This window comes from Nelusetta ayraudi, unplaced genomic scaffold, assembly GCF_046127955.1.
Source record: "Nelusetta ayraudi isolate G7.1 ecotype Tasmania unplaced genomic scaffold, CSIRO-AGI_Nayr_v1 ptg000008l, whole genome shotgun sequence".
Lineage (NCBI taxonomy): Eukaryota > Metazoa > Chordata > Actinopteri > Tetraodontiformes > Monacanthidae > Nelusetta > Nelusetta ayraudi.
Window position 1 is genome coordinate 3,342,617 of NW_027466058.1, and position 27,682 is coordinate 3,370,298.

The window sequence follows — 27,682 nt, forward strand, 5'->3', positions numbered from 1 at the left end:
TGAAGCTGCACTGGCACACAGGAAATGAAGGGGTTAACTCCCCTCCCCTGCAGGTTGGTGGGTTGGTTCACCTGGAGACCGGGTCCGGGTTTCAACTAACAAGTCCGTATTGGCAGATGTCGCTTTACCACTGACCGTGGCCGGCAAATGATCTCTGCGAAAGGGGTTTTCATTCTGAGCGGGACATGGACGACCCGGATGGACCCGGGTCGTCTCTGCTGGGGGCGACGATGAACGCAAGCCGGACGGAGAGCGCGGAGTCCCCAGGGTCCAGCCGCGACCAGCTGCTTCTGGAGGTCCTGGTGGTTCTGATGTGTGTATTCGCCGTGACAGGTACGAACCTGTCTTAAATATTTAATTAGCCAACTACCGAAAGGCTTCCGGGTTTAAAAATGAATATCGGCTGCATGAATTGAAAGAACATAAATTAATTTGCTGGTTTCAATTATGACAACGTCACGTGGGCAGAGCAGAGACTAGTGACTAGCTTGTATTTACGTAATGACATTAGTATAATAAGTAATTGCAACACGGTTCAACAATTTTAAAATGATTTTACGACTGCGGGTCCATTTAATCCCTCTTGTGACTTTTAACAAATATCGAAATATTATTGTTTTTTTTTTGTTTTTTTTAATTTAGTCATGTAATTATTATTATTAATTTTTTTTTTTAGCAACGCAGAAAGAGACACGTGACTAAAGGTCCCCCAGGTGATGCTAATTACCAGCTTCTAAAACCGTGTTTCATTATCGGGGAAGTTTTAAGCTGTTTATCCAATCGCATTATCAGTGTCGGGGGAAATGTCTGAAATGAATTGCATAAAAGAAACACGGCACCCTAAAAAATATGTCAGGTAAAATTACCTGTGTAACAAGGAAAGTAGATATTCTAGTTCCCTATTTAGCTAAACCTGTTCAGTATAAAAATGAATACAATACTTCTTTGTGATACTACTCATATATGCTACTTATTTTTGAACTCTACTACTGTTTTTTCTTCTTCATATAATTAGAAGGTGACCCGGGTGGGCTGACCTGTATGTCACTGTGTGTCTCTATTCAGGCAACACTCTTGTCATTGCCATCGTGGCTGCTACTAAATCTTTCCACACGCTGGGCTCAGTGTTGATTGTGAACCTGGCCATCAGTGACCTACTGGTGGGCATCGGGGTCATGCCCTTGGTTGCCCTGTCCATCATGAACCGCGGCTGGGCGGACAGCACTGTATGTCCCCCGTCGATTCTTGACCTCTGCTAGCCACGCTACTGTCTCCTTTTATTGGCGTGCTTGTGATGACGTGTCGTCTTCCTCCTGTCCCACAGTTCCTCTGTTTCTATGTGGGCTACACCTCCTCCGTGTACTGTACGGCCTCTGTGCTGACCTTGGCCGTCATTGCCCTGGACCGCTACCACTCCATCGTGGACTGCCTGCACTACCGCTCCTTCTCCACACTGCGTCGCACCGCTGCTGCCGTTCTGTGGATCTGGCTGCAGGCGCTGGTTGTCAGCTTCCCGCCGCTGGTCGGCTGGTGCTCCCTCAGCTACGTGGGGCCCATGTACAACTGCGGGATCAACTGGGCTGGGAGCCCTGGCTACGCGGTGTGCGTCACTGTCCTCTCGTACCTCGTGCCCGCCGCCGTTATCCTCTTCTGCTACATGAGCATCATCAGGGTGGCCCGCAGCCACGTCAGGAGGATTCACTCACTGGCGGACTCGGTGAACCGCATACCCACTGGTGATTCCTCGCAAAGGAGCCTGCAGGGTCCCTCCAGAGAGGTCTGGCATGTCAGTGGACAGTTTGAGGCTGCCAGACAGGCCGACTCTGCTCCCCCGGAGTCCCTCTTGGCTCCAAGTTCCTCCTTGGCTACTTTGCAGAACTCCCAGCAGCCCCAGAACTACCACGGCGGCGTGGTGCGTCTCCTCCTCATCATCTCGGCCTTTTTCCTGTGCCGGACCCCCTACATGGTCGTGGCCTTTGTTCAGACCACGGAAAGTGCAATTTCAGGCCAATCCAGCCTTGTCCCACCGGCTGTCGTGACTTCCTCCTACTTCCTCGTGTTGCTGAGCTCCGCCATCAATCCGCTTCTCTACGCTCTGCTCAGCAGGCGCTTCCGCGTCGCTCTTCGGGGACTGATGGAGAGGATGAGAGCACAGCTGAGGAGTGTGGTGGGTAAGGGAGGGAGGGCGAGAACTGAAGAGGAAAACAAGCGCAGGTATCCCTGCACTCTAACCAACAACCACCCCAGGCCTCCTTCCAGCTCCGAGACTTTAACAACGGATGATGCAAAGTGCTGCGCACCCGTTTTCACGATTACTGACATGAAAAATACTTCCCGGGAGCATCTTTGCAACGTTCACAGCTGTGAAAAAGCCTCCCGCGCCTCCTCATCGAGGGAAGATTCTGGCAGCAACAGTAAAGTGGACTACCTTTATGTTCCCCCTTCGCCACAAGAGGGCAGCAGACTACCCTTTTCTGCTCTCACCAAGGAGCGCCAGGCAACTTTTTATTTCGGAGAGATTACAGTAAGAGTCGAGCATGACGTTTGTTAGCCAGATGAGTGCACTCATAAAAGGTAAAAACACATAATTTGTAAATTTTTGCTTGAGTTGGAATTCAAGATTTCTGCTTTTATATCATAACAAATGTTTTGGGATGATTCCAAGGATGAAGTTGGCATGCAAAGTATCCACAAGTCAGTATAAAATCTGAAAAGAACATCTGAAAAGTCTACCTTACAGTCTGATTCTTTTCCAAAGTAAGATGCCATGATGAATGCAAAATCGTGACATTTTGCACTGAAGCCTAATACAACCAAAACGTAACTTGAATAATTACCAATTGCCTGCTGCAGCTCATCAGCTCTAAATAATTCATGTTGCCTGGAGTGGTTTTGCTCAGCATTTAACACCGCGAAATCAGCCTGAGGAAATAAAAATACATCTGGACAAAGATGTGTATTGAAAAGAAATCTTTTATATTGTACATGTGATTACACTTGAAGACACCCAACAGTAGATTTAATAAATCCATCATTTGTTCACTCTCTTAGTATTTCTTTCTCAAATGTGATAATCATATGTTGCATCTCAGTGTAAAAATCATCATTCCTTACAAAGGTTTACATTTATGTCTAGCAATAATTCCAGAGGAATACAATATTATTATTTATTGTCATAGAGAATGACAATGGGAAACAGTGCTTGTTGTACTCTATTGCAAAACAAAGAAAAGGCAGTGATGTGGACTTGACAGCTGTGCATGCTTATCACGGTGAAGTCGCCCACCGTCCCCTCGCGCTTAGCAAGCAACCAAATGCAAAAACAAAAATAAAATACAAAAACTGTTGTTGTTTTTTTTTTGTTGTTGCGAGATCTTGCACAGAAAAAGACAAGAGGAAAAAAAGCAACAGACGAGTACGAGAGGAAATGTATCGAGAGTCTCTCTGCAGCAGTCTGTGGTGGCACTGTAAAAGACAGATAGCAGGTAGCGAGCGTGTGTGGTCGAGTGATGTTCATACATTCACAACAAGGCAGGAGTTTCCAGCCGTCGCCTCACGGCGGCGCCCGTCACAAGTTCATCTCGGGTGGAACTTTGCCTCAAAAGTGTGATCCATGAAAAGGGAGACGGTAAACTTTTTTCATGTGGACTTAATGCAAGACACGTTCCGTGACAACGCAGCTCTCCGCAGGACAGAGTTTACTCACCGTTTACCGCGTGTTCAGTATCCGCTTTTTTTTTTTTCTTTTTTTTTTCCCCCTTTGCAAATAATATCAAAGCTTAACTGATATGATTCAACTGGAGGCTCGGTGATCGCTGTGGTTAACGTTCAAATGTATTAAAGGGGTCATCACAAGTTTGAATTAAGCCTGTCGATCTCATTATTTTCACGAGTGCTTTTAGTCAGTCCAATGTCTGGGATGCCTGAAGCATTAACCGTGACAGCAAGGTTACATATTCGATTAAAATGGCAATGATGCTGGCACAAAACAAAATACTCTACATGTTTTTTTTTAAGCAGAAATACCTATCAATACGCCGTAATAGATAAAAAAAATGTTTATGCAACAGAAATTATGAGTCAAGAGCTTTCTGCACTCACTGCAAACATTTATAGTCCTCTAATACCTCATTAAATGAAGTGTGCATCTGTGTGTGACGCATAATTTAGATGCAAGTCTCTCCTGACCGAACGCGGAGCCTTGGCCGAGGTTGACGGCACCGACAGCAGGAGTTAAGCGCACACGGAGGAGGGCGGCGGCCGGTGTGATCAGAACGGACCTGACCTCTCAGGACGAGCGAAGTGAGTTGATGTGAAAGCTTCTTCGGTTTTCAGATTGATCCTCAGACGCCCGGACAGCTCCAACCTCACACCAGATCAGTGCAGATCAGTGCCACAGCTCCGGGACATTTGAGGTGTGAAGCTATGTACAGTGCTGGAAAGGCAGGCATTCAGTTTACACCTGAGGAACGCCGCAGTGGGGGCTCCTTTTATTTGTGTGTGTGTGTGTGTGTGTGTGTGTGTGTGTGTGTGTGTTTGGGTTCAGTTTTTCTTTTCTTTTTAGGCATCCATCTTTGGATCTTTTAAAGGTGTGTGGGAGTGTAGACGTTTTAAAGTGGCAGGTCCACAAGTTGTCGGGCCTGCGTTGAGAAAAGCTCTGGTTTCTCAGAGCTGAGAAGAATCAGGCAAGTCGGCAAGTCGTCTGAGGCTCAAGGATTCGGCGCGTGAAAAAAATTGAGAGGTAACGAAAAGAAAGTTAATAGGCAAATCAATCCGTACCTGATCGTTTTGCGGGGGGCGTAACAAGGATTACAATTGATATGATTCCATGCACCCAGCTTGGTCAGAATGCACCCCGAAATAATGATGCTCCTTCTGTGCCTTCGTCTGCAGCCCCCCGCCCCCAGGACAATCTGAGTGAAGCGAGGACACACTTCGGTCTGTGTTTGGTCGGCATCGGTTCCTCTCGGAGTCAGTGTGCAAATGTTGACATGGTGGCCCGTCCTCTCCCTCTCCAGTTGAGGCCCGTGGTGGCGCCCGCCTCGCCGTCGCCCTCTGCTGGCTCGTCGCGTTTGCGCAGCTTGGTGCTGAGCTGGATGATGCACTGGTCCCAGTCCTCTGGCAGCAGCAGCATGAGGAAGCCCAGGCAGATGATGAACACGGCGATGAGGCGCACTGTGTTGAAGTGGATGTCGCACGTGTAGAGGTCCACCACTGTGAAAGGATGAAGGCGTAACATAGTTAAGCAACTGGTGCGCACTGTATCCAGAAATCGCGATGCGGAGAAATGAGATAATGAGTATAACAATGAATTGCAAAACTCAGTATGTAAATCAACCTCAGTAATCGTTTCAAAATGTAAATAGGGGGGCACAGACCGGGAAAGCCAATTCTGAATTCAAATTATATTCCTCATTAAATATGAATGGCCACATTTGATGAGATTTAAACGCCATCAAATATTGAGTTTGACCCGCATCAAAAAAAGTTAGGCCCACAAGGAGAGAGAGAGAGGCTTACTTGCGTTGACCGGAACACTTAAGACGACGCCGAGGGAGATGAATGTCGGGTACGTTACGGCGATGCCAAAGTTCATCAGAACGTTGAAAGCTGCGGAGGGACACAACATTAGAAATCAGAGCGGCAGCTCAGACGTGCCGTTCGAATAACTGTAACGATGTTGTGATCGCGATCGGTTGCGATTGTGAGCGGTCAGCTGTGTAATTATTCGTACCAAAAAGCAGGCCTGCGACCCCGCACAGGTACATCCAGGGGATGTCTGCCGGCGAGCCGATGTACTCCACCCGCGTAAAATAGAGGATGATCGGCACGCAGCTGACGAACACAAAGTTGGCGCTTCCCACGATGCTCAGGAAGAGTGCAGCCTCCCCGAATTTGGCACTGCCCAGGACCATCTTAAAGAGCACCTGAGGACAGACAGACGAAGAGGTGGAAGAGGTGGAGGAGGAGGAGGAGGAGGAGGAGGAGAAGGAGGGGAAGGGGCAGCAGCAGGAGGAGAGCGGTGAATGCACAAAAATCTGCCACCCGCAGGAGCAGGAGGGTGTTGCAGCGGCGGCGCCTGCCAAGCTCCTGTCATGTCTGCGGAACGAGGCCGACTGTTTGTCACACCAGAGAGCACAGGCAGCGGCGCGGTGATTCAGCCGGTGGAACTTCTTTGGGCTCCCCGAACTTTGCAGACGAGTCCGCATATCAAGCGCAAACCCGTCACTCGCTTACAGCTCCCCAAACTACACGACAAAACATCCTTTCCGACTGCTTCCTCACAATATTGTCTCTTTGGTTGGTGCTTGAACACAGTGATGTGAAAAGTCAACAACATATTTATTTTGCTGTTTTTTTCATTTTACAGGAATAGCGTGCCAAAACGTTTAACCCGCTGTGATGTCACAAAGGGAACAGCTACCTCTTCCAGGTTCAGGATGACTGGTCTGCCTTCCCAAATGGTAACCTTTTTCTATCCCCTTCCAGTAAAACCTCTTTTAACATCACAAAACATCAGTTCAAGCAGGAACCACACAAAAACTTTGTGGGAGGCTGCAAACAAATGGCTAAATAAGATGATTATTAGATATCTGTGACTTTTGAATGAATTACCACAAGACACTGGTTGGAAAACGTGCAGATATTTCTAATACAAAGCCAGACTACGTGTGCATTGTGCAACCATTTCTTACTTGAAAGGGCGCAATGCCACTAAGCGAACTACCATTTCTCATCGTTCAAGGGTGAACAAGTACCTTGTAGAGGGCTGACATGGAGGCGGAGGCCACTACGAATGTTATACCGATGACCGAGTGGCTGTGGAATCCGTCGGCGTAGGTCATCATCACAATGCCCGCAATGGCCAAGATAGCAGCTACGATCTGTGAGAAGAGAGAGAGGGGTGGTGGGGGGAGAGCGAGAGAGCCTCAGCGAGGTGATGGATGACACGTCGCTCGCGCGGCGGTGATAAAGACGGCCGGAGCTTTATGGCTCTGCGGGGAATCAACGGTCACACGCAGAGCGCAGTCGCAGTAACAGTCACGAGCCTCCCAGGACACGGGGCTGTAATGATGTAATTAATTTGTGAGTTTTATTTCATTGGCTGGTGGGCGGCCAGGTGAGTCTCTCAAGGGCGGGAAGAGCGGCTTCGCCGCAAGCTAGCTAGCTGTCTGACAGTTATGTTTTTTTTACTCTCAGCCTACATGTTTATTGACATATCAAACAACCTCCCCCATCCAAAGCTCAGTCAGGACGTCAACTGCGCTCTACTGCGCCCGCAGCAACTTTACCGTACGTTTAAGCGTGCGCGCTTTGAAAACAACACACGCGATCGAAGGCTACAGCGACGGCAGGCGATGGTCCAGCCGAGTGGCTCAGCTCCGCATTAGGGAGGTGACAGGAAGATAAATGTGCTATATCTTTTTGCCTGGCCAAAGCCCTCCCACCACCTCGGTTGGAGTGGCTCATTCTGCACTGCAGGCTGCCTGTCACTCGCACTCACGCACACACCCACACACAAACACATACACGCACATATCTCATTACCTAAGATGGACTGTTGGCTCACAAGGTCAGCGACCTGGCGCGTGCCGGCGTTTGATTTTCTCAAGTAGTTCCAACATGTGACGAGTCAAAAGGTAAAGGGGCCGTGTCATTTATTTTAACTTGGGGTGTCAGCATTAAAGCGTTAATTGCAATGAGATTGACGTGATTAATGCTAATTTCGTTTAATCGCATTTTAATCGCTAGTCTTTGGTCCCTTCCATTCACCCGTAGCCAGGTCCTCAAGCTGTAGCGCTATGCGTCGACTCTGCATCCTGCTAGCGTTAGCTGTGTTTATCTTGAACTTTCATTTTCATATTTGGAGCAGATCGCATAAGACTCTTGATTGAGCTTAGGACAGAAACAGTTTTCCTTCTTTGTGTTCATATTTAATAAGAAGAAATAACACCCTCTCGACACATTTGCTTTGGATTCATGACCAGGTCATGTTTTGTTTCATTCACCTTGACAAACAAATGGGTCTAGATCAGGCGTGGGCAAAGTACGACCCCGGGGCCATACTTGGCCCGGTTAAAGCTTTTCAATCCGGCCCGCCAAACTTAAAGAAATCATATTAATGGTAAGTAAATAATAAAATAGCTGTATTTCATCCATTTCTTTCAGTGTTTTCAGAGAATTTTCAATAAGGAGCTACTGTAAATATCATTGGGCTTCAAAGACAGATATTTCGTTAATGCTTTTGTTCTTTTTCAGTCGACATTAAAGCACATGTTTTCTACATATCCCGTGACATATTTTTTTGACTCCTATGAGGTGGGTCACCAAAACACTCCAGCCATCTGCTCCTGGTCTGGCCCCTCTGTCAAATTTTACAACCCATTGTGGCCCACGAGTTAAAAAAGTTTGCCCACCCCTGGTCTAGATGCACTGTTGTGAAAGAAATAATAATACAAAAGACCGAAAGGTTCATTTGGTTTCCAATTAAGACACTCTGCTAAGAATAGCTTCATATCAATATGGGTGTAACAAGGAAAAATAACAAAATATAAATATGCAAATCACAACGTGTTGTGGTTAACTCTGGAAATTCAGAGCTTAATCGCAGTTTTACTAAATTAATCGTTTGACTGCCCTGGTTTTCACACATTTGCAATTTTCCAAACTGCCCCCGTATTCAACGAGGACGGCTTAGCATCCACCATTTTTCCCCCCCGCTCTTACCCCCGCCCCCTCACCTCCATCACAAACTTGTCCGAGCTCCGCTGCATTGCTGCCGCAGACATCACCCAGTGCAGCAATCTCCCGGCAGCACGCAAAGCGGGAGAGGGGAGGAAGACAGAAGAGGGGTAGCGAGGCGGTGAGCGTCGCAGAGAGACGCGGGATTATTACAGTATTTGTCTCTGCTGAGGCCTTTCATCGTGGATGATGGGGGTAGCAGCAGCAGCAGCACACCAGGGAGCGGTGGGGCTGGTGGTGGTGGTGGGGGGTGCGTTGCAGTGTGGGGTGGAACTCGTTCTGCACAGTGCAGAATGCCTGCAGATATGAGAGCATCCGAGGAGGTGCAGTGGTGGTGGTGGGGTTGCCTAAAATGCGCAGAGCTGAAAACCCTCCACGGCTCCGCTTGTCTCCGCTAATGCGGACATAATCGGCTGCTAGCGTTGGGCCGCACATGAGAGGCAAGCGGCGGGTGGAAAAGATTTGAGCGGCACATCGAAACGCCGCCGTCGCTGTCACACAGGTGTCACACGAGAGGGCCGCTTCCTCGTGTCGCGCTGCATGACTCCAGCCCCCCACTATGCCCCCCCCCCCCCACCCGCCCACGCTCAGCCGTTAGCCCCGCAGCCGCAGCTGGTTGGCGGATTTTATTTTTCGTCCGAAGACTCGCAAATCCGTATCCAAAAGACTTTTCTGGCGGAGTCGGCGTTACGTAACCGAATCAGTCTTGACAAAAGCGGGAAGGAAGCAATCGCTGCAAGCTGCTCCCACACACACACACACACACACGCACGCGCGCACACGCACACACACACAAGAAGAAGAAGGAGAAGCGAGTGTGAGATTAGTCGCTGCTATGAGATTAGCATGGTACAGAGGACAATGTGAATTTATCTGAACCAGATTGAATCTTTTGCATTAGAGGAATAACAAAGTGGCGGCTCTGAAGGCCTTTGTATTGTTTCACTCCTGACTGGCTTTGGCAAAGAACTCACTTCAACGTTGAAGTGCCTCACCACAAGGCTAAACTGGCAGTAAAAATCTGGATGTTTCTGGACATGAGAAATAAATTCAACGGCCTCTGAAACTGTAATATTAGCTGGAGCAATGCCCCACTTTTCAAGGCACAAAAGACCTTAATAGGGGTGACAAACGGGTGACACCAGCTCACTGAGACGGATGACTTTCTTGTCTTCGTCAAAGGGAGGAGACTTAATGGAAGCAGACGCCCAGGGCGAGTGAAGGTCGTGCGCTAACTAACTCTCTGTTAGATTTGCAGCGCTGTACTTCAGAAAGGAATGAGATATCAGCCAGTCGATACTCATCGGCAATATTGACTCGTCACAGATATTAGGCAAACAGAATATTGCAGGGCAAACAGAAGCCACCTGACGGCGGCAAAATTGTTAAACATGAAATATTTGACGAGGTGTCGATGTTTGACATCTCCAAGTGCCCAAGGTTGTGACACCACCTGGGGAGTGTTAGCATGAACACGCTCCACACGCTCACAGTGAAGGCAAGAAGAGTCATGCATAACAAAATGCAGATACATAACCTGAAAAAAGCAAGGTCTTGTTAAATGTTTAAAGGTTTAAATATTTAAAGGTCCTATATGATGCAAAATTCACTTACATAATGTTATATAATGGAGATATGTGTCTCCGGAATGCCAGCGAACTCAGCGGAAACTTTCAAATCCAACCCTGACTTTCTCTCAGCCCTTTGTGATCTCACGAAGAGCAGCGAATCCTCACTGATATCTCTGCCACCGAGACAACAATTTGTGGCTTTCTTGTTGTTGGAAGGCAAAACAAAGCATCAGTTTATGCAGAAGGCGTCAAGCTTTTTTTTTTTTTTTTTTTTGCAGGATTATGAATTGTACAAGTATTGCTCCAATGGTGTCCAGGATAAAAGAATAGAGATATGTGAACAATATCAGACCTAAAAAGTTAATATTGTGTCGCAGATTATGAAGTTTATTCGATACAAAAAGATGAACTGGTCCTATAAAATTCAGTCAACCTTCAAAACACTGTGGAACAACACAGTACTCTTTTCAAGTGTAAAGCTCAGTTTGTTTGCTTGCGGTTTGTGCGCAAAGCATCACTTAGTACTGAATAACCCAAACTCCTTTTGTCCTTCTCTCTCTCTCTCTCTCCCTTATACAATCCTCTCTCTCTCTCTCTCTCTCTCACACACACACACACACACGCGCGCGCATACGCGGGCAGATGGACTCACCCTGACCCCCATGAAGCGGTCTCTGAGTACAATCCAAGACAGCAGGAAGACGAAGGCCTTGTTACAACAGAAGAGCGCCGAGGCGTCTGTCGTGTTGATCTTCCTGAGCGCCTGCAGGTACAGGTAGCTGGTGAGGATCCACAGCAGGCCAAAGGGCGCCACCTTGGTGAAAACCACCTTGGGCGTCAGACCGTCGTCGCCGAAAAACCGACAGCACTCCCTGCGAAACGAGACGTGAGAGAGACGCAGCATTAGATGACAGCGTAATAAAAAGCTGCTGTCTGATTGTACTGCAGAGACTGTTTCAGTCCCTCTCAAACAGTTACATCAAATTGAACCCAACATCGCAGTGCAAGAGGGACCCGTCGACGCCAACTGTAAAATAAACTAAACATTAGACTCCAATCTGAAGTTCAACCGTCTGCTTTATTGAAAAAACAAAATGTTTTTTCTCCTTCAGGCCTTCATTTGTTGTGGCCGAGATATTTTTAAATCACGAGTAAAAACCCAGGGAGGCTGATTAAACAGCAAGTACACACGGCTTTGCACTGAATACGGCTTTATCAACTGTAAAAACATTTCGATTTCTTTGTGCTTTGAGGCTGCAGGAGTGCTTGGTTAAATACTGGCACTCAGCCAGGCCACATTTATCAAAAATTCCAAATTATGTTGCCGTTTTTGATTATTTAGAAGGTCTAAGCCCTGCCCAAAGTACGATTCATGGCCACTTGTCTAGACACATTACTTTGAGTTTAAAAAAAAGTTTGCATTAAAGTGGAACCTTCAAGTCCTGCCACCTCAACACTCAAAACACATCATTCTTTGCTTTCTGCGCCGGAGAAATATTCCATTAACGACAAAAAAAACTACACAACTGCCTGATTTCCCCACGTCAAAACAACTGTGTGCTGTAATTCCTGACCTCGGATGTTTACGCAGCTCTCGCCTTGCCGCTGTTTATCCTGCGAAAGTAGCGAAGCGGCGGCGATAAACGAGGCGGCGGCACGCGCATTTGTTACAGAGGTTGCTGTAAATCAGCTCCGGAGAGCTGAGTCGGCACTGGCAAAGCATCTCTCACAGTGACACTCAGCGGCCGCCACCGTCGAGTCAACCGCCAAGTGAACTTACAGAATACAGATGATTCGCTAAATAATAATAATAATAATAATAAAAAGTAAACATTTCCTCTTTGTAGCTGCTGCATTTTTTACCATCTCTGTGGTTGGTAATAGATCTCCGGACCCTGAACGTCACTTTGATCTGTCCCTCAGTGCTGATGTGATGGCACAAGACATTTCACTGTCTGCTTGGAATTTATCTTATCAGTTTCAGAGAAGGAGGTGTGCGGCATTTATGTGAACCCTTGCCAAAGCTACTCCGGAGAGCAGCTTTCAGCGCTGTGTTTCTGGACTTGTTTTGATGTGAAAATCCCTTCCGGGAAAACTGTTGCACCTGAAGCGCGCTAATCTCACAGCACTTATTTCTCACAAACAGGACAGGTTCTGGAGTTCCTGAACCTTCTGGAAGCTGTGACTGAAAACACTTTCCTCTGACACACCTGATCCTAACGAGCCTAATCAACACGCCTGCTAATCACATGTGACAGCAGGTGTGCCTGCAGCAGCTGAAACACTCTGAGTGCCATCTATTGTAACCTCTGAGGTGATGAAGCGACGCCACAAAAATATCACGGTGGTTTTTATTTTGCAGCCTTAACTAAAGCAGCGCACAAGGTGAAACGTCTGGGTGTAGAGTTTGTGTTAGAATTCAGCATACTTTTGCGAGTTTTAAATGTATTCATTATTCTTATTTTTTATCTTATTAATATTAAAATAGCATTTAGTTTGTGCCGCAGCCTTGACCACTTGATGTCAGTCAGACTGAAGGTTTGCCGTTCCCTCTCGCTCTCCTCTTCGCCAGCAGGTGCGCTTTGGAAACGCACACAAACGAAAAACGGCCTTTGTGTTTTGAAATTCGAAACACAGCTCAGCCTGAAGCCAAGGACCCGGCTTCTGGTGTTAAGCCTTGAAAAAGAGGAACGGCGTCGGGGACGTGCAGCTGGAGCGGCCCCATTGTCTCCGTGAGCTCAAGTGGCTCAGCAGGTAGCGGAGATAAGACTTTTCCTCTAAACGCCGCGATTTTCCAGCTGTTTCTGTGGGAAAACTTTGCCGTTTCGCGCCCCCACTGGTACATGCCAGCTATTACACTGGCTATTGTTGCAGCAATAGCTATTTCTTTTTGCAAACTCAAATACACAGCTACATTAGGTGCACACCTGCGGACTTGTTGTGGCTTTCCAGCTGCAACAACTCATTAGGCTGACATTTCAAATTAAAGACCTGACCAGAAATGGCAACATTACTTTTTACAAACCTACCTCTACTTTTATGATTAGATTAGGTACTTTATTGATCTCCAGGAGAAATTTGCAAATGAATGACTTACAGTAGTTGTGTACAGCTCCAGACCTCTGCAGTAAAGCATTTTGCTAACAGACATTTTGGCCCACTGCCTCATTTTTAACTTGGCTATTTAAGTTTGTGTTTATGTTTCTTTGTTTGTTTAACTATAGGAATAAACCTGTTTTCCATTGAGTGAGCCGGGAGAGTTTTCGGAGGACTGAATTCTCACGTTGCGGCTGAGATAATCTCATAATTGACATTTTGAGGTCGTTCTTCTAACAACCTGTCTCAACCTTCTGACGTTCTCTGAGCCTGCCTGGAAAATTACCACATAATGTCAATGATGAAGTGCTCCTTCCACAACAACTACACGTTTAGAAAATGAAATTAGATTTTCCAGGTGTAAAATATACTGTTTATTGTCGTACATCTACATATTTAAAGGGCTTTCTGACAGCAGGATTAAGTCTCAGCTTATCAGGATCAGCAGGAGAGAGGCCTCTATATTTCTATATTTATTCTGTCTGCATGTTGCTGTTGCCTTTTGCTCTGCATGAAACAACGGTCTCACCTGAATCTCTGCCTGGGCGTCTGCCTCTCCGGACTCTTGCACAGGTGGCCGATGTAATAGACGGGGAAGAAGAGGCAGTTCCAGCTGGTGGCGAACCAAGTCAGGGTAAAGGGGGCGTCAAACTGCTTGAAGGTCAGCTTGGCCAGCTGGGTGGAGCCCGCCCAGGACGAGCACACGCACATCACCATGGCCACGCCCCACAGCGCCTTGCGCACCTGCACCGTCGTGACCCGGATGCAGCAGTGGAGCTTCCGCCTGCCGGAGGAGGACTCGGCTCCGGCAGCGGTGCTGGCCGACTGTGACTCCGTGGTGCCCACCACATTCTCCCTGCTGCGGTCTTCTCCTGGAGGTGGGCATGAACACACACACACACACACACACACACACACACACACACACACACACACACACAAAAACACATTATTTTGTGTTTTTAATTTGGACAACTTAGGCTGTTTGAGGGATTGACCTCCTAAAATGTATGCAAATGTTATTTTCTTGGCATTATTTATCAGTTCAATGTCAGTTCAAACTTTTTGACTAATTAATATCACTTTGAAAAAACAATTCTAAGTGAGGAACCTGGTATTATTTGACAGAGATAAATTGAATGTAATAAAATGATTTAGTTTATTCAATTTAATTTCTAAGTATCCGTCCATTCCTCCAAACTCTTTGTTAGATGCCATTTTTCATGAGCAGACTATATGTGACACTAAGTATTATTTTTGTTCACATGGAATTTGCGGACTCTTAAAACCTTAAAATGTATTCAAATTCCATCCGAATTAATGTATGAGGTTGTACATTCCTTCCAAGTCAACAGAGGACACTTTGCATTGAACTGCAATTAGCCACTTCTTTCCACAGTGACATAAATTTGGTCATACCAAGTGACAATGTTTCCATGATTTAGCCATGATCACGTCCCGGAGATCTAAGAGCACCTTCAAACGTTGGGAGTTGAGTGACTTTCGCTCCCAACATCCGGACGGAAATAGCAGCTTTCGCGGTTAAAACGAACTTGAGGTTAATCAATCAGACATCCGAGTTAAGAACGTGGCGACGGCGAGCAACAGAGGACAAAAGAGGCAGAACTGACACCCAATCCACGCTGACCCTCTCGTCCTCCTCCTCCTCCTCCTCCTCCTCCTCCACCACCTCCTCACATCCTACAATGACATGTTTGTGCAAGTGAGTTCATCCCTAGCGAACAAAACGTGCACACAGCGGCGCTTGACTTTTCCAGCCCTCCTGTCAAAAACCGATAGCGGCCATACGTCTTGCGAAACTCTTCCCCACGCACGCCTGCGCCGCTTCAAAAACGGAATCGCTCCGGCAAGGTCGTTTCTTTCCCCTGAGTCAACAAACCCACTCATGGGTAAAAAGTCTAATGACTCGCTGAAACAACTTAATAATGCCGCGGTTAAGCACTCGGCATCTCATTATGCAACATCTATAATGAAGTTCCTCCCGTTTGGCTTCTCGGTTTACGTTCACATAATGACGGGTGCTTCTCTCATGCTGCGGATTTGCATCCCGACACGGCCAGCTGCCTCCGTTTATCCCTTAGTGGTGCCGCTTACTGACGGGTAAATAGCACATCCTGGAGAACGTTGACGAATAAATTACGATATTACCGCCATCGGTAAAGAGTAAATAATCCCAAACCCTCTGAATCTGGTGGTAAGAACCAAACTTGCTCCGTCCTCTGCTGTACAATACGTGCCGTAACTTCCTGCCTCCTTCCAACAAGTTCAAGACGTGGGATCTCCCTAATGGTGTCTCCAGGGGGGCCGCCGGGAGCCCTCTGCAGATCCATCCGCACCGCAGCCAGCTGACTGGAATACTAAACTCGCTTCAAACGGGCCCCTGGCGAGACGAGAATAAATCATCATCAGGACGATAATCATGACGCTGCATGGGAAGGACGCTCGCGCGCACGTTGTCTGAGCTGTTGCTGCACGCGGTTGATCACCGATGACCATTTCCTCTGTATCACATTGTCTTTTTATGAAGTGTCATCCAAGGTCCAACACGACCCTCTTGCTATATAATAAACAGAGCCGTATGAAAGGGCGGCTAACACGCCTGGTGAAGCTCATTCTGAGAGAGGGAGAGAGAGAGAGCTGCCTTTGACCTTGCCAGGTGGTCTCATTATATCACACATTAACTTCCCTGATGACTGTCGTCGGCCATGCTAATGCTGCAGCAGGCTCCCCAGTGGACGCTGGGCAGACGGCTTTATCCCTTATCTTTCGCAGGAGGGAAATCATGATACGTGATGCAATTATGATAGAATAATGCAACGTTATTAGGAAAATCCTCGAAGGTGGTCTGCGCCGCCGGACCAGCGTTGGAGAGACCACCAGAGATGGGAAATTTCTCTAAATTCAGGCTGTTGAAACAGCTTGTGTGTGTGTGTGTGTGTGTGTGTGTGTGTGTGTGTGTGTGTGTGTGTGTGTGTGTGTGTCCATCACACTTTCTACAGGGCATGAGGGCAGAAAACAAAACAAATCGTTCCACGTTTTACAAAGCAACACCATGCAGCTTTTCAACCTGAGATGTTATTTTCCAAAAGCCTTTTTCTCCGATTCATTGACTTACGACTGAGAGAATGGCAACCCTGACGCTGACGCAGCACGCCTGGCTGAGCTGGCGCAGGATTACAGAGCTCTGGTTGCCTGCCCGGCACCCTCTCGTGAGAACATACTTTATGGCAACGCTTCACACACCAATATCAACGCCTCGCGTCTGGCTATAAGAAGCTGGCTGGCTCACTAGTCCCCGTGTGCTTGTAACGACAGAGGGGCCAAAAACACACAATCAAACACCCAATTTATTCGCATGCACGGTAATGTCCTGCTATTGTTTCAAATCAGAGTATTTCTAATTGGCACAGGCGATGTATACAGAGAATACAGGCATCACTTTTGGAATTAGGCATCTTGGTCATGTTTCTAGGGCTATTATTTCAACACTGCTCACAAAAATGCCACATTTTCTGGACATGCTGTTCTCTGACTGTAATGTATCATTGTCCATCTACAGTGCGTCTCATGCATCGCTGCAGAAAGACTGACTCAGAGAGCATTACTATGCAAAGTTTGGAAGAGACGCAACGAGGGTACACAACTCCGGCAGCATGGCTGCAGTTATGCAGAGAAGGCAAAGATAAAAGGGAGGGAAACGCGTATGCGCAGGCTGCTTTGCATAGCAGTGCTCTCAATATGTGCAAGGACACATAATAGTGATATATTACTTTTCATTAGCGATGGAAACGGCTTTAGCAGAAAACCGTTACATTCAAAAACCTGTTGTCACAATCAATCGGCCAATCAATCAGCCAAGGCCTAAAACAGAAAGGCTCGTCGGTGTCTATCAAAGATCTGAACGCTGGGTGAGAGTTAAGTTTCTCTGTTCTAGGATCCAAAGCCTCTTTGTCTTCTTCTGAAGGTCATCTCGTGTTTACGCTGCTATTTTATCCCTCCTATACCCTGGGCCTTCGTCCTGCACCCTGCCATGCTGGCCACCGCTCCATATCGCAGCACTTTCCAATCTTGCAAATGCAGTGACGAGCCAAGCCAATCAGCCCCCGGGGGGCACTTCGGGCCAAGCCAAGCGTTTTCAGCTCTGGACCATATGAACGCTTCATGTCATGACAAACAACGTGATGTCTTTGTCGCAAAGCCTGTGCTCTTTAGCGAAGGTGTGAGCCAGAGTCAGAGGACAAAACGTCCTTTCGTTCCTAGAAAATAAACTATTAAGGGAACGGATGGCTCACTTCCTCGGATGAGATTTCACCCATTCGCTACTCACCACTGCATCTTCTGATCCATAGAAGCATTCTGGAATTTCACGGGCACTACCCCCTAGTGGGCACCTATTGTGTCTAGGTGTTACACGACCTAAAAAAAACACATTGTGTGTATCCCTGCTGCTCGTGTGGCATAATCCAAGTGTCTGGCTGAAAACAGCACCGCTAACATCAGGTTTTGGTGGAGATATTCACTGAGCCTCCTCCAGCAGTGTTCAAACGCTTCTTAACAGACTCAGTTGCTTGTATTGTTTTCTTTTGTCAAATGCTACACAAGGTAAGAAACAAGAAAACGTTGGAGGATTTCAACGTTGCAGACTCGTGAACCGAGTTGCGATACCCTCCTCCCGTTATATTTGTTTTATCCAGAGGCTCCTACAGTCGACAATTTGGCCCAAAACGTGGCTTTGGTGTCACTGATTTGAATGCAAATGGACTGCCTTGGCTTGCAGGAACTCGGATGTTTCGGATGCAATTTCGTGTGAACTTTAAAGCATCTGCAATTAAATTCCGAGACACTGTATCATGTCTCGGCTCACTCTGCGGTACTTAATGACGCCGTATCAACCCTCTACTGCAGGTGATGAACTATTCCGGAGCGCCGCCGGATCCATCGGAGCAGGAGAGAGAGCGAGCCAAGGCCGTGGGAGTGTCGGAGCAAGGTAGGCGAGGCTCCTCCACTAATGACTTGTGAAGCCATTATTACTCCCGTGACTTAAACACCGCGTCCGAGTGTCCTTGTGTAACGGCTAAACGATTGACCGAAAGCACTCAACCTCATTGGATTATAATCAAATGTCGGCAGTCAAGGTCGACCCAACCGTGAGGAAACGCCCGCAGCGTCTTTGCTTTTGACCCGTATCTCTTAATTAGAACCGGTCTTTTCAGCTTTAAAATAGATGAGGAAGATATGGCGCTGCCTTAAGTTACTTGATAGAAAGGATATTATAGCTCTTAACTAAATCGACAGAATGGGTGGAAGGTATTGCGCCTAAATTGAAGCCAGCTTCAGATTTGCTTAAACAGCCACAAATTTTGAGAATAATCAAAGCCTGGCGCTCTGGAGTTCATTACGCAGCTTTCAAACACTTTGACGCACAAATACATGTGACGTTTGAAGACGGAGTTGCTTGCTGGTCTGCGACGGTGTCTTTTTCTTAAATTTTATTATCACCACAGTAAACCACTTTCTCCCTGATTAACATTCAGAAAGGAAGATCCACTTAATGTGAAACCCTCTGGGCGAGTTCGCCTCCTAACAACTAAAAGGCAAAGTAAATCTGTCTTCATCTCCGGGCCCACCTGTCTGCCTTTAGAACTACGGCACGCCGGTCTCCACACAGACCTCAAGCGGGGGGAGGTGGGGGTTGGGAGGGGACGTGGTAAGTGAAGCCGAGTCGCAGCATCCTGCTTTATCAGTCCGCCTCTTTCCCGCTCGTCCCTTCATGCTTCCCTGCCTCAGGACCGGGCCCTCCTCCCTCCTCCCTGCAGACTCTGCAGTGCAGATCTCTCCTGCTGATAGCTGCAAATCCCAAACGCGCCAGCAGAGTCCTGCCTGACTGGCTGCCCTCTCACACTTCTCACACTGCCACTGAAAATGACAGGCCGAGAAAAAAAAAACAACAACAACAAAAAAAACCCCGCTATGTCACTGAACACGCCACCGCCCACGACATCCGTTCAGCCTCTTTTTTTATTTTTTAAAACCTGATCTAAACCTCACAAGATCCCACAGCAGCACAATAGCATGAGCAGCCACGTCTCTGTGTTCGCCTCTGGAGCCCTTTAATAATTTGGAGAGCGGCGAGCCAGTTTTAGCGACACCTCCGTGGGACTGTTGGTGCACTGCAGTGCTGTGCCTCAGAGTCAAAAGGGTAAACAGATCAATCACACACTTCAGAGGAACTCTCCTTCTTGTCTTACTGTCTGCCGGCGCTCCACGCGGTGACAAATTCGAAGTGACTGTTAGAATCTACCCACTGTGACACGCTCGCGAACCAACATTACACGGCGGCGAACCCGAGGTGCTATTAGCAGCAAGTCTTGCGGTGAAAGCATATTCAAATTCATTTTTTGTGTGGGTGCGGGGACAAACAAACGCAAAAATGCATTTTGTCAATTCTGCACTGTAATAATTAAGCTTGAATGTGCAGCACAGACGAATGGCACCAGTGTGATAGATCACACTGCTGCTGTCAAAGAAATCAGAATCAGAATCAGATGGATTACTTGAAGAGATGCGGTTAACGCCACGTGTCTTGACGTGAAACCATATTCATATTTATTTTTTTGTGAGGGGGAAAGCATGAAATAGATTTTTAAACTAAGTGCAAAAGGGGAAAAAAGGCTTCGGATTTGAACTCATCTCCTAACCTGGCACGCCAGACGGAATGTTTCCTTAATCCTTTGGATTTATCTCAGCCAAGCATCTGGCGAGGAGAGCACTGGGGAAAAGGGGGAAGGAAAACTTTGAAGGTGACGAGGCAAACTCCCTGTCTGCTCCACTCGAGCGGACCCAATCAGATTTGTCACCGCTAGTTTAAGAACCCCATTGATGCAAGCCATTAGCCTCACGCCAGATGGCCGCGGTTAGCCGCTATGCACCCTGGTGTCTTCAGGAACTTGTTTTTTCTTCCATAGACAGAGAAACTGCCGCTAAAGCAGTATCCGCGCTAATCTCTTCAGCGACAGCCATTGTTTAAAATTCATCGGGATTCCGCAGTGGTTTTCCCCTGTGGCAGCTGCTTCTCAGCGCCGCACTGTAACAGAGGCCGGTTGTAACTGGTTATGGAATACGCAAACAGTTTCAGATGGGTTGGAAATGCTGTCTCCTGGAGGTTTGTAGGCGGTGAAATGTGAGCGATTGCTGTGCGGGGAACTCACCGCTTCACTTTCCTCCTCAGTGAAGTGGACTTGTAATCTTGTCAATTCCAACACGGGAGTCCGACTGTTAAGTCCGCATTTGTGGCTAAACCATTTGTTGTTTTTTTGCCCAGATGGTTTGACTAATACCAGGAATTAGCATCTGACAATTAGCTGTTTTCCCCGCCAAAATCGGCAACTATCGACACTGGTAAACAAGATTCCCCTGAATGTGCTCGGAGCGCACTGGGCATTCAACAGAGTTGCGATATTTTTATCGCAGCAAACAAGGCGTCGGGACGGACAGGCAGCAGTCATTGTGTCTGTAATCTCCCCCTAACAGACAGTAGGAGTGTGTGACACCCAGCTGTGACAGCTCGGTTGGGCCAAACTGTCAGTCAGAGCGCCTTCAAAGGTCCGGAGACGTCTTTTCTGACAAGCCCGTCTCACTCAATAACACCACAAAGAGACAGGCAGGAAACACACCCCGCTGCGCCGCACTGGTTCGAGAGGACGGGTGGCACGCGGCCGAGGGTACAAAGGCCCCGGGAGGGCAGACAGAGGGCGGGACAAAAGTGTTACCGATACCTCTGACCGCGAGTCCCCCAGGCGGCTCCTCCTTCAGCCTCAGAGGACAGAGGAGCAACTTCCTCCCCAGAGTCGGCCAACTTGTTGTTAGTCACGGCCCGTCCGTCCTGCCCAGCTGCTTCAACAGATGCTCGGGAAGCAGGTCAACGGCCCAAAACTGCATGGGTGTCACAGTGTAGCAATAGCAACAACACTTTTTTTTTCTCCCCCACCTGACAGTGGCATCCCCGACTATTAAAGCATCCCTCCCCTTATGTCCCTGTCTCCTGCGTTACCAACAGCCGACTACACTGCAGCGTAATGGACCTGCCGTTTCAAAAAAGCCGGGGAGAGTCCCTCCACTTTCCTCCTCAAATCAATATTTTAAAGATCGGCCACGAGTTCCAGTAGAAGTCATGTGTAGATAACAACTGCAACGTTTACGAATACATAAGTAGTTAGTAACAACACCCTCTTCACACAGTGTGGATTTCATTTCCCCTAAATAAACATGGGAGATGGAAGAGTAGGCGTAATATGGAAGCTTTAATGCTTTCCAATTCAGAAGTGGGAAGTTTACTACATGAGTCTAAGATGGGGTAAACTGCCAAGTAAGTCATTTCACAGATGAAATGCAATGAGGCAAACACCGCAGGCTTTTGCTGAGTGGCCACAATAACCGCAACCGCTAAAACAAACAAACACACACGCAAAACCGATCTAAATGCATCTTGTCAATTCAGCACTGTCATAATTAAGCTTGAACAGCACAGTCAAATGGTACCAGTATGATAGAACACACTACTGCTGTCAAAGGAATCAGAATGAGAATCAGATAGGATTACTTGAAGAGACAGAGATTAACTTGTTTGCAATTCACTGATTTCAGTGTTTGCATGTTCTCCCTGTCTATGCGGGACTTCAGCTTCCTCCCACAGTCCAGAAACGTGCATGTGAGGCAAACTGGGAACTCTAAACTGTCCGTAGGTGTGTTTGTGAGCGTGAGTGACTTCCAGCGTGGCCCCGCAATGAACTTGTCCAGCAAACCCCTGCGACCCCAAGCGCAGGAGGAAACGGGTACAGAAGATAAATGATTTAGACAGAGGCATTTACTTTGAGAGAAACAAGGAAGCAGGGAAATAATAATGGCCCTCTTGCATTGTAAATCCGTCGAGGTACTTATTCAAGTTGCATTTCAAGGCAGTGAAACTGCAGCAAAGGCCCACGTAAAAGCTTTTATTGGATATTTAATTGTGAGTTCTTAAAGGAATGAAAAGCTCCAGAATAAGTTGAGTTTAGCTCAAAAGAGTCGTCATTTTTCTCCGCTGACTGTCACAATCAAAGGGGGACAAACGGGTGATAACCTTTTCATGTCACCTTTGCAGGGGAAACAAATGCATGCATGTACGCGTCGCCTTCATTTAAGCAGATACGGCGTTGTCCGCCTTCTGAGCCTTGTTGCTGTTTTCAGTAACACGAATGCATATTTACATGCAAATAAGACGCATGCAAATGAGCACGAGATGGAGGATTTGTGTTTTCCTGCATTCTTGGTTTGCTAGAAGTAAACATGTTGCACACTGAACGGTCCAAAGATAAAAAAAAAGAAATGACGGTTACCTCAAGATGATAAAGCATTCAATTTGTCATCCCCCAGACTGCCTTTTCTTCATAATCACTTGCTTTGTGGACAGTCCAAGGTCGCATGCACAATTTACTGATGAATCAAACTTTTGCGTCGCAGCAGTGAAATCTTGCATCTTCAAGAAGGCAAGAATAATCCATAATAAAATGATAGATTTCCCCACAAACCCCCTCTCGCTGGAAACCACCTTTTCACTTCAGACCCTGAATCAGTTTTCCTGTCTGTTTATTGTGAAACACACCTCCGTCTGCTTTTATTTGTCATGTTCTCATTGATAAATTGTAACCCAAGCAGCGCGGAGTCCTGAGGAAAGGTTTTAATGGCCCCTGCTGAAATGTGACCATCATTCAGGAGGTAGACGTGCCTTCGAGAGGTGTCAGCTCTGTTTCACAGGGTATGATGAAATTATTGATATTATCGGGTCTTTCATGAACTTCTAACACCCCCTCCCAACAACAACACAGAGGCACGATGGGCCTCTCCCCAGAGACAGTTTTGCGGCGTAATCAATAGCTACTATCTTCAGGGAGCTGATGTCTTGGCTACGTCACTACATGACAAAGAAACTCAACACTGATCACCATGTACCCTTACCCTAACTCTGAACCCTTAATCTGCTGTTGCAGGCACCATGTTCTCTATGTAACATCATGTAACACAACTTTCTATGCCACGTAACACAATATGGGGAACCACATTCTCTCTGTCACGTCCTGTGACATGTCATGCACCATATCCTCTATGTAACGTCGTAACGCAATTGTCTTTGTCACGTCATATAACACAACAGTGGACACCATATTCTCTATGTCACATCACATAACACAACACTGAGCAAGAAGTTCTCAATGTCACATTACGAAACGCGACACCAGGTACTATATTCTCTTTGTCACGTCATGTAACACAACTCTATGTCATGTAACACAAATCTCTGTCACAGCATCTAACACAACTCTCTATGTCACGTCATGTAACAAAACACTGAGTAACATCTTCTCTATGTCATGTTATGAAACAACACCAGGCAGTATATTCTCTTTGTCACGTCATGTAACGCAACTCTTCTATGTCAGATCATGTAACACGACTCTCTGTCACGTCATGTAACGCAACACTGAGTAACAAGTTCTTTATGTCATGTCATGTAACACAACTCACTGTGTCACGTCATGTAACGCAACACTGCGCAACATGTTCTCTATGTCACGTCACGTAACACAACTCTCTATGTCACGCCATATAAGACAACACTGGGCACCATGTTCTCTATGTCACATTACATAACACAACTTTCTATGACACCAGAGATGCGGAAATGAAGGATGTCGTGCGCGGTGCTGATTGGGTGAATTTGTCACAGAGAAAGGAGTAAACAATCCAGATGATGGCAGTGGATCGAACCTGTGGCTGCAGACAGAAGGAAGTCAGGAATTAGCTTCTGACACGACACCTTCTGCAGCCGTGTGATTTATGATTGTGGTTCCTCTCACCTCAAGTTAAAAACTGTCAGCAGCTCCACCCGATCCCCTCCCCCACCCGCCAGGTTTGCATTTTACCGCAACATGTTTGTGTTTTTTCCCATCAGACAGGCTTTTTATTTTTTGGCTTCGCAGAGTCGAAAATGTCACCGCATGCTCTCAGCTTTGTTTTGCGCTGTTAGTCGGTGGGGGGGGAAGACAAGCAAAACACATTGAAGATGTGAACCGGTAGAGGAATGACAGTCAGGGGCAGGTCGTTAGTGTGATTTTTGGAGCCGCAGTTACATCAGCAGCAGAGTCTATGGAGGGAAAAAAAAGAGAGAAAGTGGTGTGTTGATCCGCTGTGGACCCCTGCGATTCTTCCTTCCTTCAAAGCCGCCACTGGAACAGGCCGGCCCGACATCACAAACGCGACGGCTTTGGCTGCCTTCAGAAGTTCACTGTGCCGTCCGCGGCGCAGCTGCACATCAGACAATCCCTCCTTTGTAAACAGGCTGGTGTCAGAGAATCGGTTTCGTTAATTCTGCTGGTGGGAGACGGTGTGGAAAAAAAGAGTCTGTGATCCAGCGAGCTGCATTTTACAGACTGCGTTACAGTGGCTGGATGTCTGCAGTTTAAACTGCCTCTGCATCTTAATGGGATGCTTTTTCTTAGGAGTGTTAGTGTGTGTGTGTGTGTGTGTGTGTGTGTGTGTGTGTGTGTGTGTGTGTGTGTGTGTGAGAGAGAGAGAGAGAGAGAGAGAGAGAGAGAGAGTGAGCACTGACACAGGTCAATTAAAATTGATTAAACTTTCTCTTCTTTCAAATTTTTTGACACCCATGTCCCAAACTCTCGGTCAGACAGTTGATAGAAGTCAAGTTTTATTTGACAAGTCACTGCCAACAGTGTCTGAAGAAATATTCACGCTTGTTTCCTCAAACCCTCAGACCACAATAATGCAAGGTTTTTTTTTCTTCAAGAAACTGAGTCCCATCGTGCTATTATTGGTGGACGTGCTTCCATAAGAACTCCAATAACGTGTTTTTCTCACAAGAAAAACTGTTTCACCCAGCACTGGCTGGCAATGGCCCGTTCAACCCAACACTTCAGTGGTTCGCAGTTGTACAGTTGTGTTGGAAGCGCTCTAATCCGAAGCACAGAAAGCGGATATGTCTGGCAGTAGATGACTCACCACACAACTGGGTATGTATGGGGGTTTTTTTGTGTCATGGCTGAATGCCTCAGAGACGTATTTATCTCCTGCTTCCTGGCCACTGGAAAAGAAAAAAAAAATCTGCGGAAGTCCCTTGGTTTTTAAAATCTCTCCCCAGCGAAAACAGTCTTTGAAAATTAAAGCTGCCCATGAGCTGGAGCAGTTCAGCCCACAGAGTTCATCACAACCAAAAACGGAGCTTCACCAACTGTAACTCAAGCCTTCCTCTCAGCCTCAGCCTGAGCGCCTGTGGACAATATCAACAATGCCATGACCTCTAAATAAGAACCGAGCGGTGTGATCGGCGTGAAGGTAACAGTCTTAACTGCACTCTCGTTTTCTCCTTTCCTCACTTCACATCCCCACACACACACACACCACCCCTCCCCCCGCAACCCTGCAGAACACGGAGGCGTTCGGCAGCCCTCGTTGCTCGGGGGTGGGGTGGGGTGGGGATACTGGATTAAAAAATGCATAACGTTGCTCTTCAGCAAAAAACATGTGGCTGAGGGAGAACCTCAGCAGGAGGGGACGGATGGATGGATGAATGGATGAATGGATGTAGCCTGGACGGGGAGCCGGGGCTCACGACATATGCGGTGTGTGAGTGCTGCTGCTGCAGCAACAACACACACACACACACACACACACACACACACACACACCATTTCTGTGCTCCTCTACAGATCAGATACAGCAGGGATGCCAGGTGTCCAGCAGGGCATCCCTCGGGTTCGCGTGCCTGCTGCCATGCACTGACGCCCCAGCGTTTTACATGCCAGTTGTGTGATGTGATGACGGTGGTGATGATGATGATGATGATGATGATGGTGGTGATGATGAGGATCGGAGGGTGTTCGGCGGGGGTGGGGAGTGAGGGAGGGAGAGAGGGAATCCCTGCTGCAATAACAACTTAAGCGAGGTAAATCGGTGCGAGCACGCGCTTTAGTCCCCGAGGGAAGGGGGAGGCGGGGGTGGTGGTCGATGCGTCGATAGTAATTGAAATCGCCTGTTCGTGAACACGCAAACGCGCCGCGGGACGAATCGCGGGGAGTCAGGACCCCGTGCACGGCACTGTTTTTGCGCGGATGTTGCGTCAACGGCGTAAAGTTGCGCGCTCCGGTCGAGTCCCGTGGCTCGTGCCGCCCTCCGCCTTTAAACTTGGCGCATGCGATTAATGAGATGCGCGTGCAGGCTTTCGAGAGGAGGAAAAAAAACAAAAAAACAAAAAAACAAGCAACAACAATCAGACATGTTGCTGCGGCACGTTTCCTGATATTGTGCGCCGTGGTGGCGCGATGGCGCGGACGGATGGGGAAACTCTTCCTACCTTCCACTTTGGTGAGGGTGAGCACCGGGCTGTTGCAGGCGGACAGCGGGGCGACCCTGGCCGAGTGTTTCTTCATGGTGCCGAGCTCGGGTGGGGTGAGCTCCCGACCGCTTCGACTACATCCCTGAGGCTGATTGGGCGCAGACACCAGACCTCTAGACGGGACCCCCGGATGTTCCTAGAGCCGGTCTCCTGCTCCTCGTCCCCTCGCATCCATCTGACTCCACTCTGCTGGGGTTGTTTTTTTTTAAGCCGCTGCTGCCGCCTACTCCTCCTCCTCTTCCTCTTCCTCCTCTGCCTCTCCTCCCACCCCCTTTCCTCCACTTGCCCTCCCCTCCTCAAGTCTGCTCCACAGCCCGCCGCGTCCCGGATGGTCTCTCCTCACGTACAGTTTGGCAATTGCAGCAATTCGCCGACGTCACACATCCATCAACCCCCACCCCCCTCCAACCCTACCTTAAACGGCACCGCTACAGCAATCACCTCCTCTCACCAGCGACCCTCCCCTCCACCTCCCCCTCATCCCGAAGCCAACCTTCGTGAACCCCTCTTTCCTTCCTTCTGCAAAGGCTGCAACTGTCTGGACGGAGGCACCTGTCTGCATTCAGACACACTCTGACTCTGCGTCCAAGGACACGAGGCTTGCTCTCATGGTCGAGAGACTTGAAAATGGAAATTTGCATCATGGTGAGTGGAAATCTGCAGTGACGGTCTGCAGGATGGACTTTACGCTTCCCCAACAATAACGTTCCTGAGTCAAACCTGGGCTTCACTCACTGCTATTGCTTGCTTCACCTTTCAAAAAGTATGATAAAAAAAAACACACACAAAAATTTGTGGGGAAATAGCC

At 47.7% G+C, this 27,682-nt stretch overlaps 2 protein-coding genes across 3 annotated transcripts; one reads left to right on the forward strand and one right to left on the reverse strand.

Moving 5' to 3' along the window:
* The first annotated feature begins 106 nt into the window (after positions 1-106).
* LOC142883688 (5-hydroxytryptamine receptor 1D) lies at positions 107-3,039 on the forward strand. The gene is made up of 3 exons (XM_076018772.1): positions 107-333; positions 1,066-1,226; positions 1,325-3,039. Exons 1-3 carry the CDS (start codon positions 186-188, stop codon positions 2,549-2,551), a joined length of 1,536 nt encoding a protein of 511 aa, XP_075874887.1. The 5' UTR covers positions 107-185; the 3' UTR covers positions 2,552-3,039.
* Positions 3,040-4,525: 1,486 nt separating this feature from the next.
* slc35f3b (solute carrier family 35 member F3b) lies at positions 4,526-27,123 on the reverse strand. Of its 2 annotated transcripts, none has more exons than XM_076018773.1 (7): positions 26,833-27,123; positions 13,939-14,281; positions 10,966-11,185; positions 6,759-6,884; positions 5,735-5,927; positions 5,521-5,610; positions 4,526-5,214 (listed from the first exon to the last, which is right to left on the reverse strand). In XM_076018773.1, exons 1-7 carry the CDS (start codon positions 26,906-26,908, stop codon positions 4,973-4,975), a joined length of 1,290 nt encoding a protein of 429 aa, XP_075874888.1. In that variant the 5' UTR covers positions 26,909-27,123; the 3' UTR covers positions 4,526-4,972. The 2 variants fall into 2 exon arrangements, with proteins under 2 accessions (XP_075874888.1, XP_075874889.1); XM_076018774.1 differs by lacking the exon at positions 26,833-27,123 and adding an exon at positions 20,639-20,883.
* Positions 27,124-27,682: the final 559 nt, after the last annotated feature.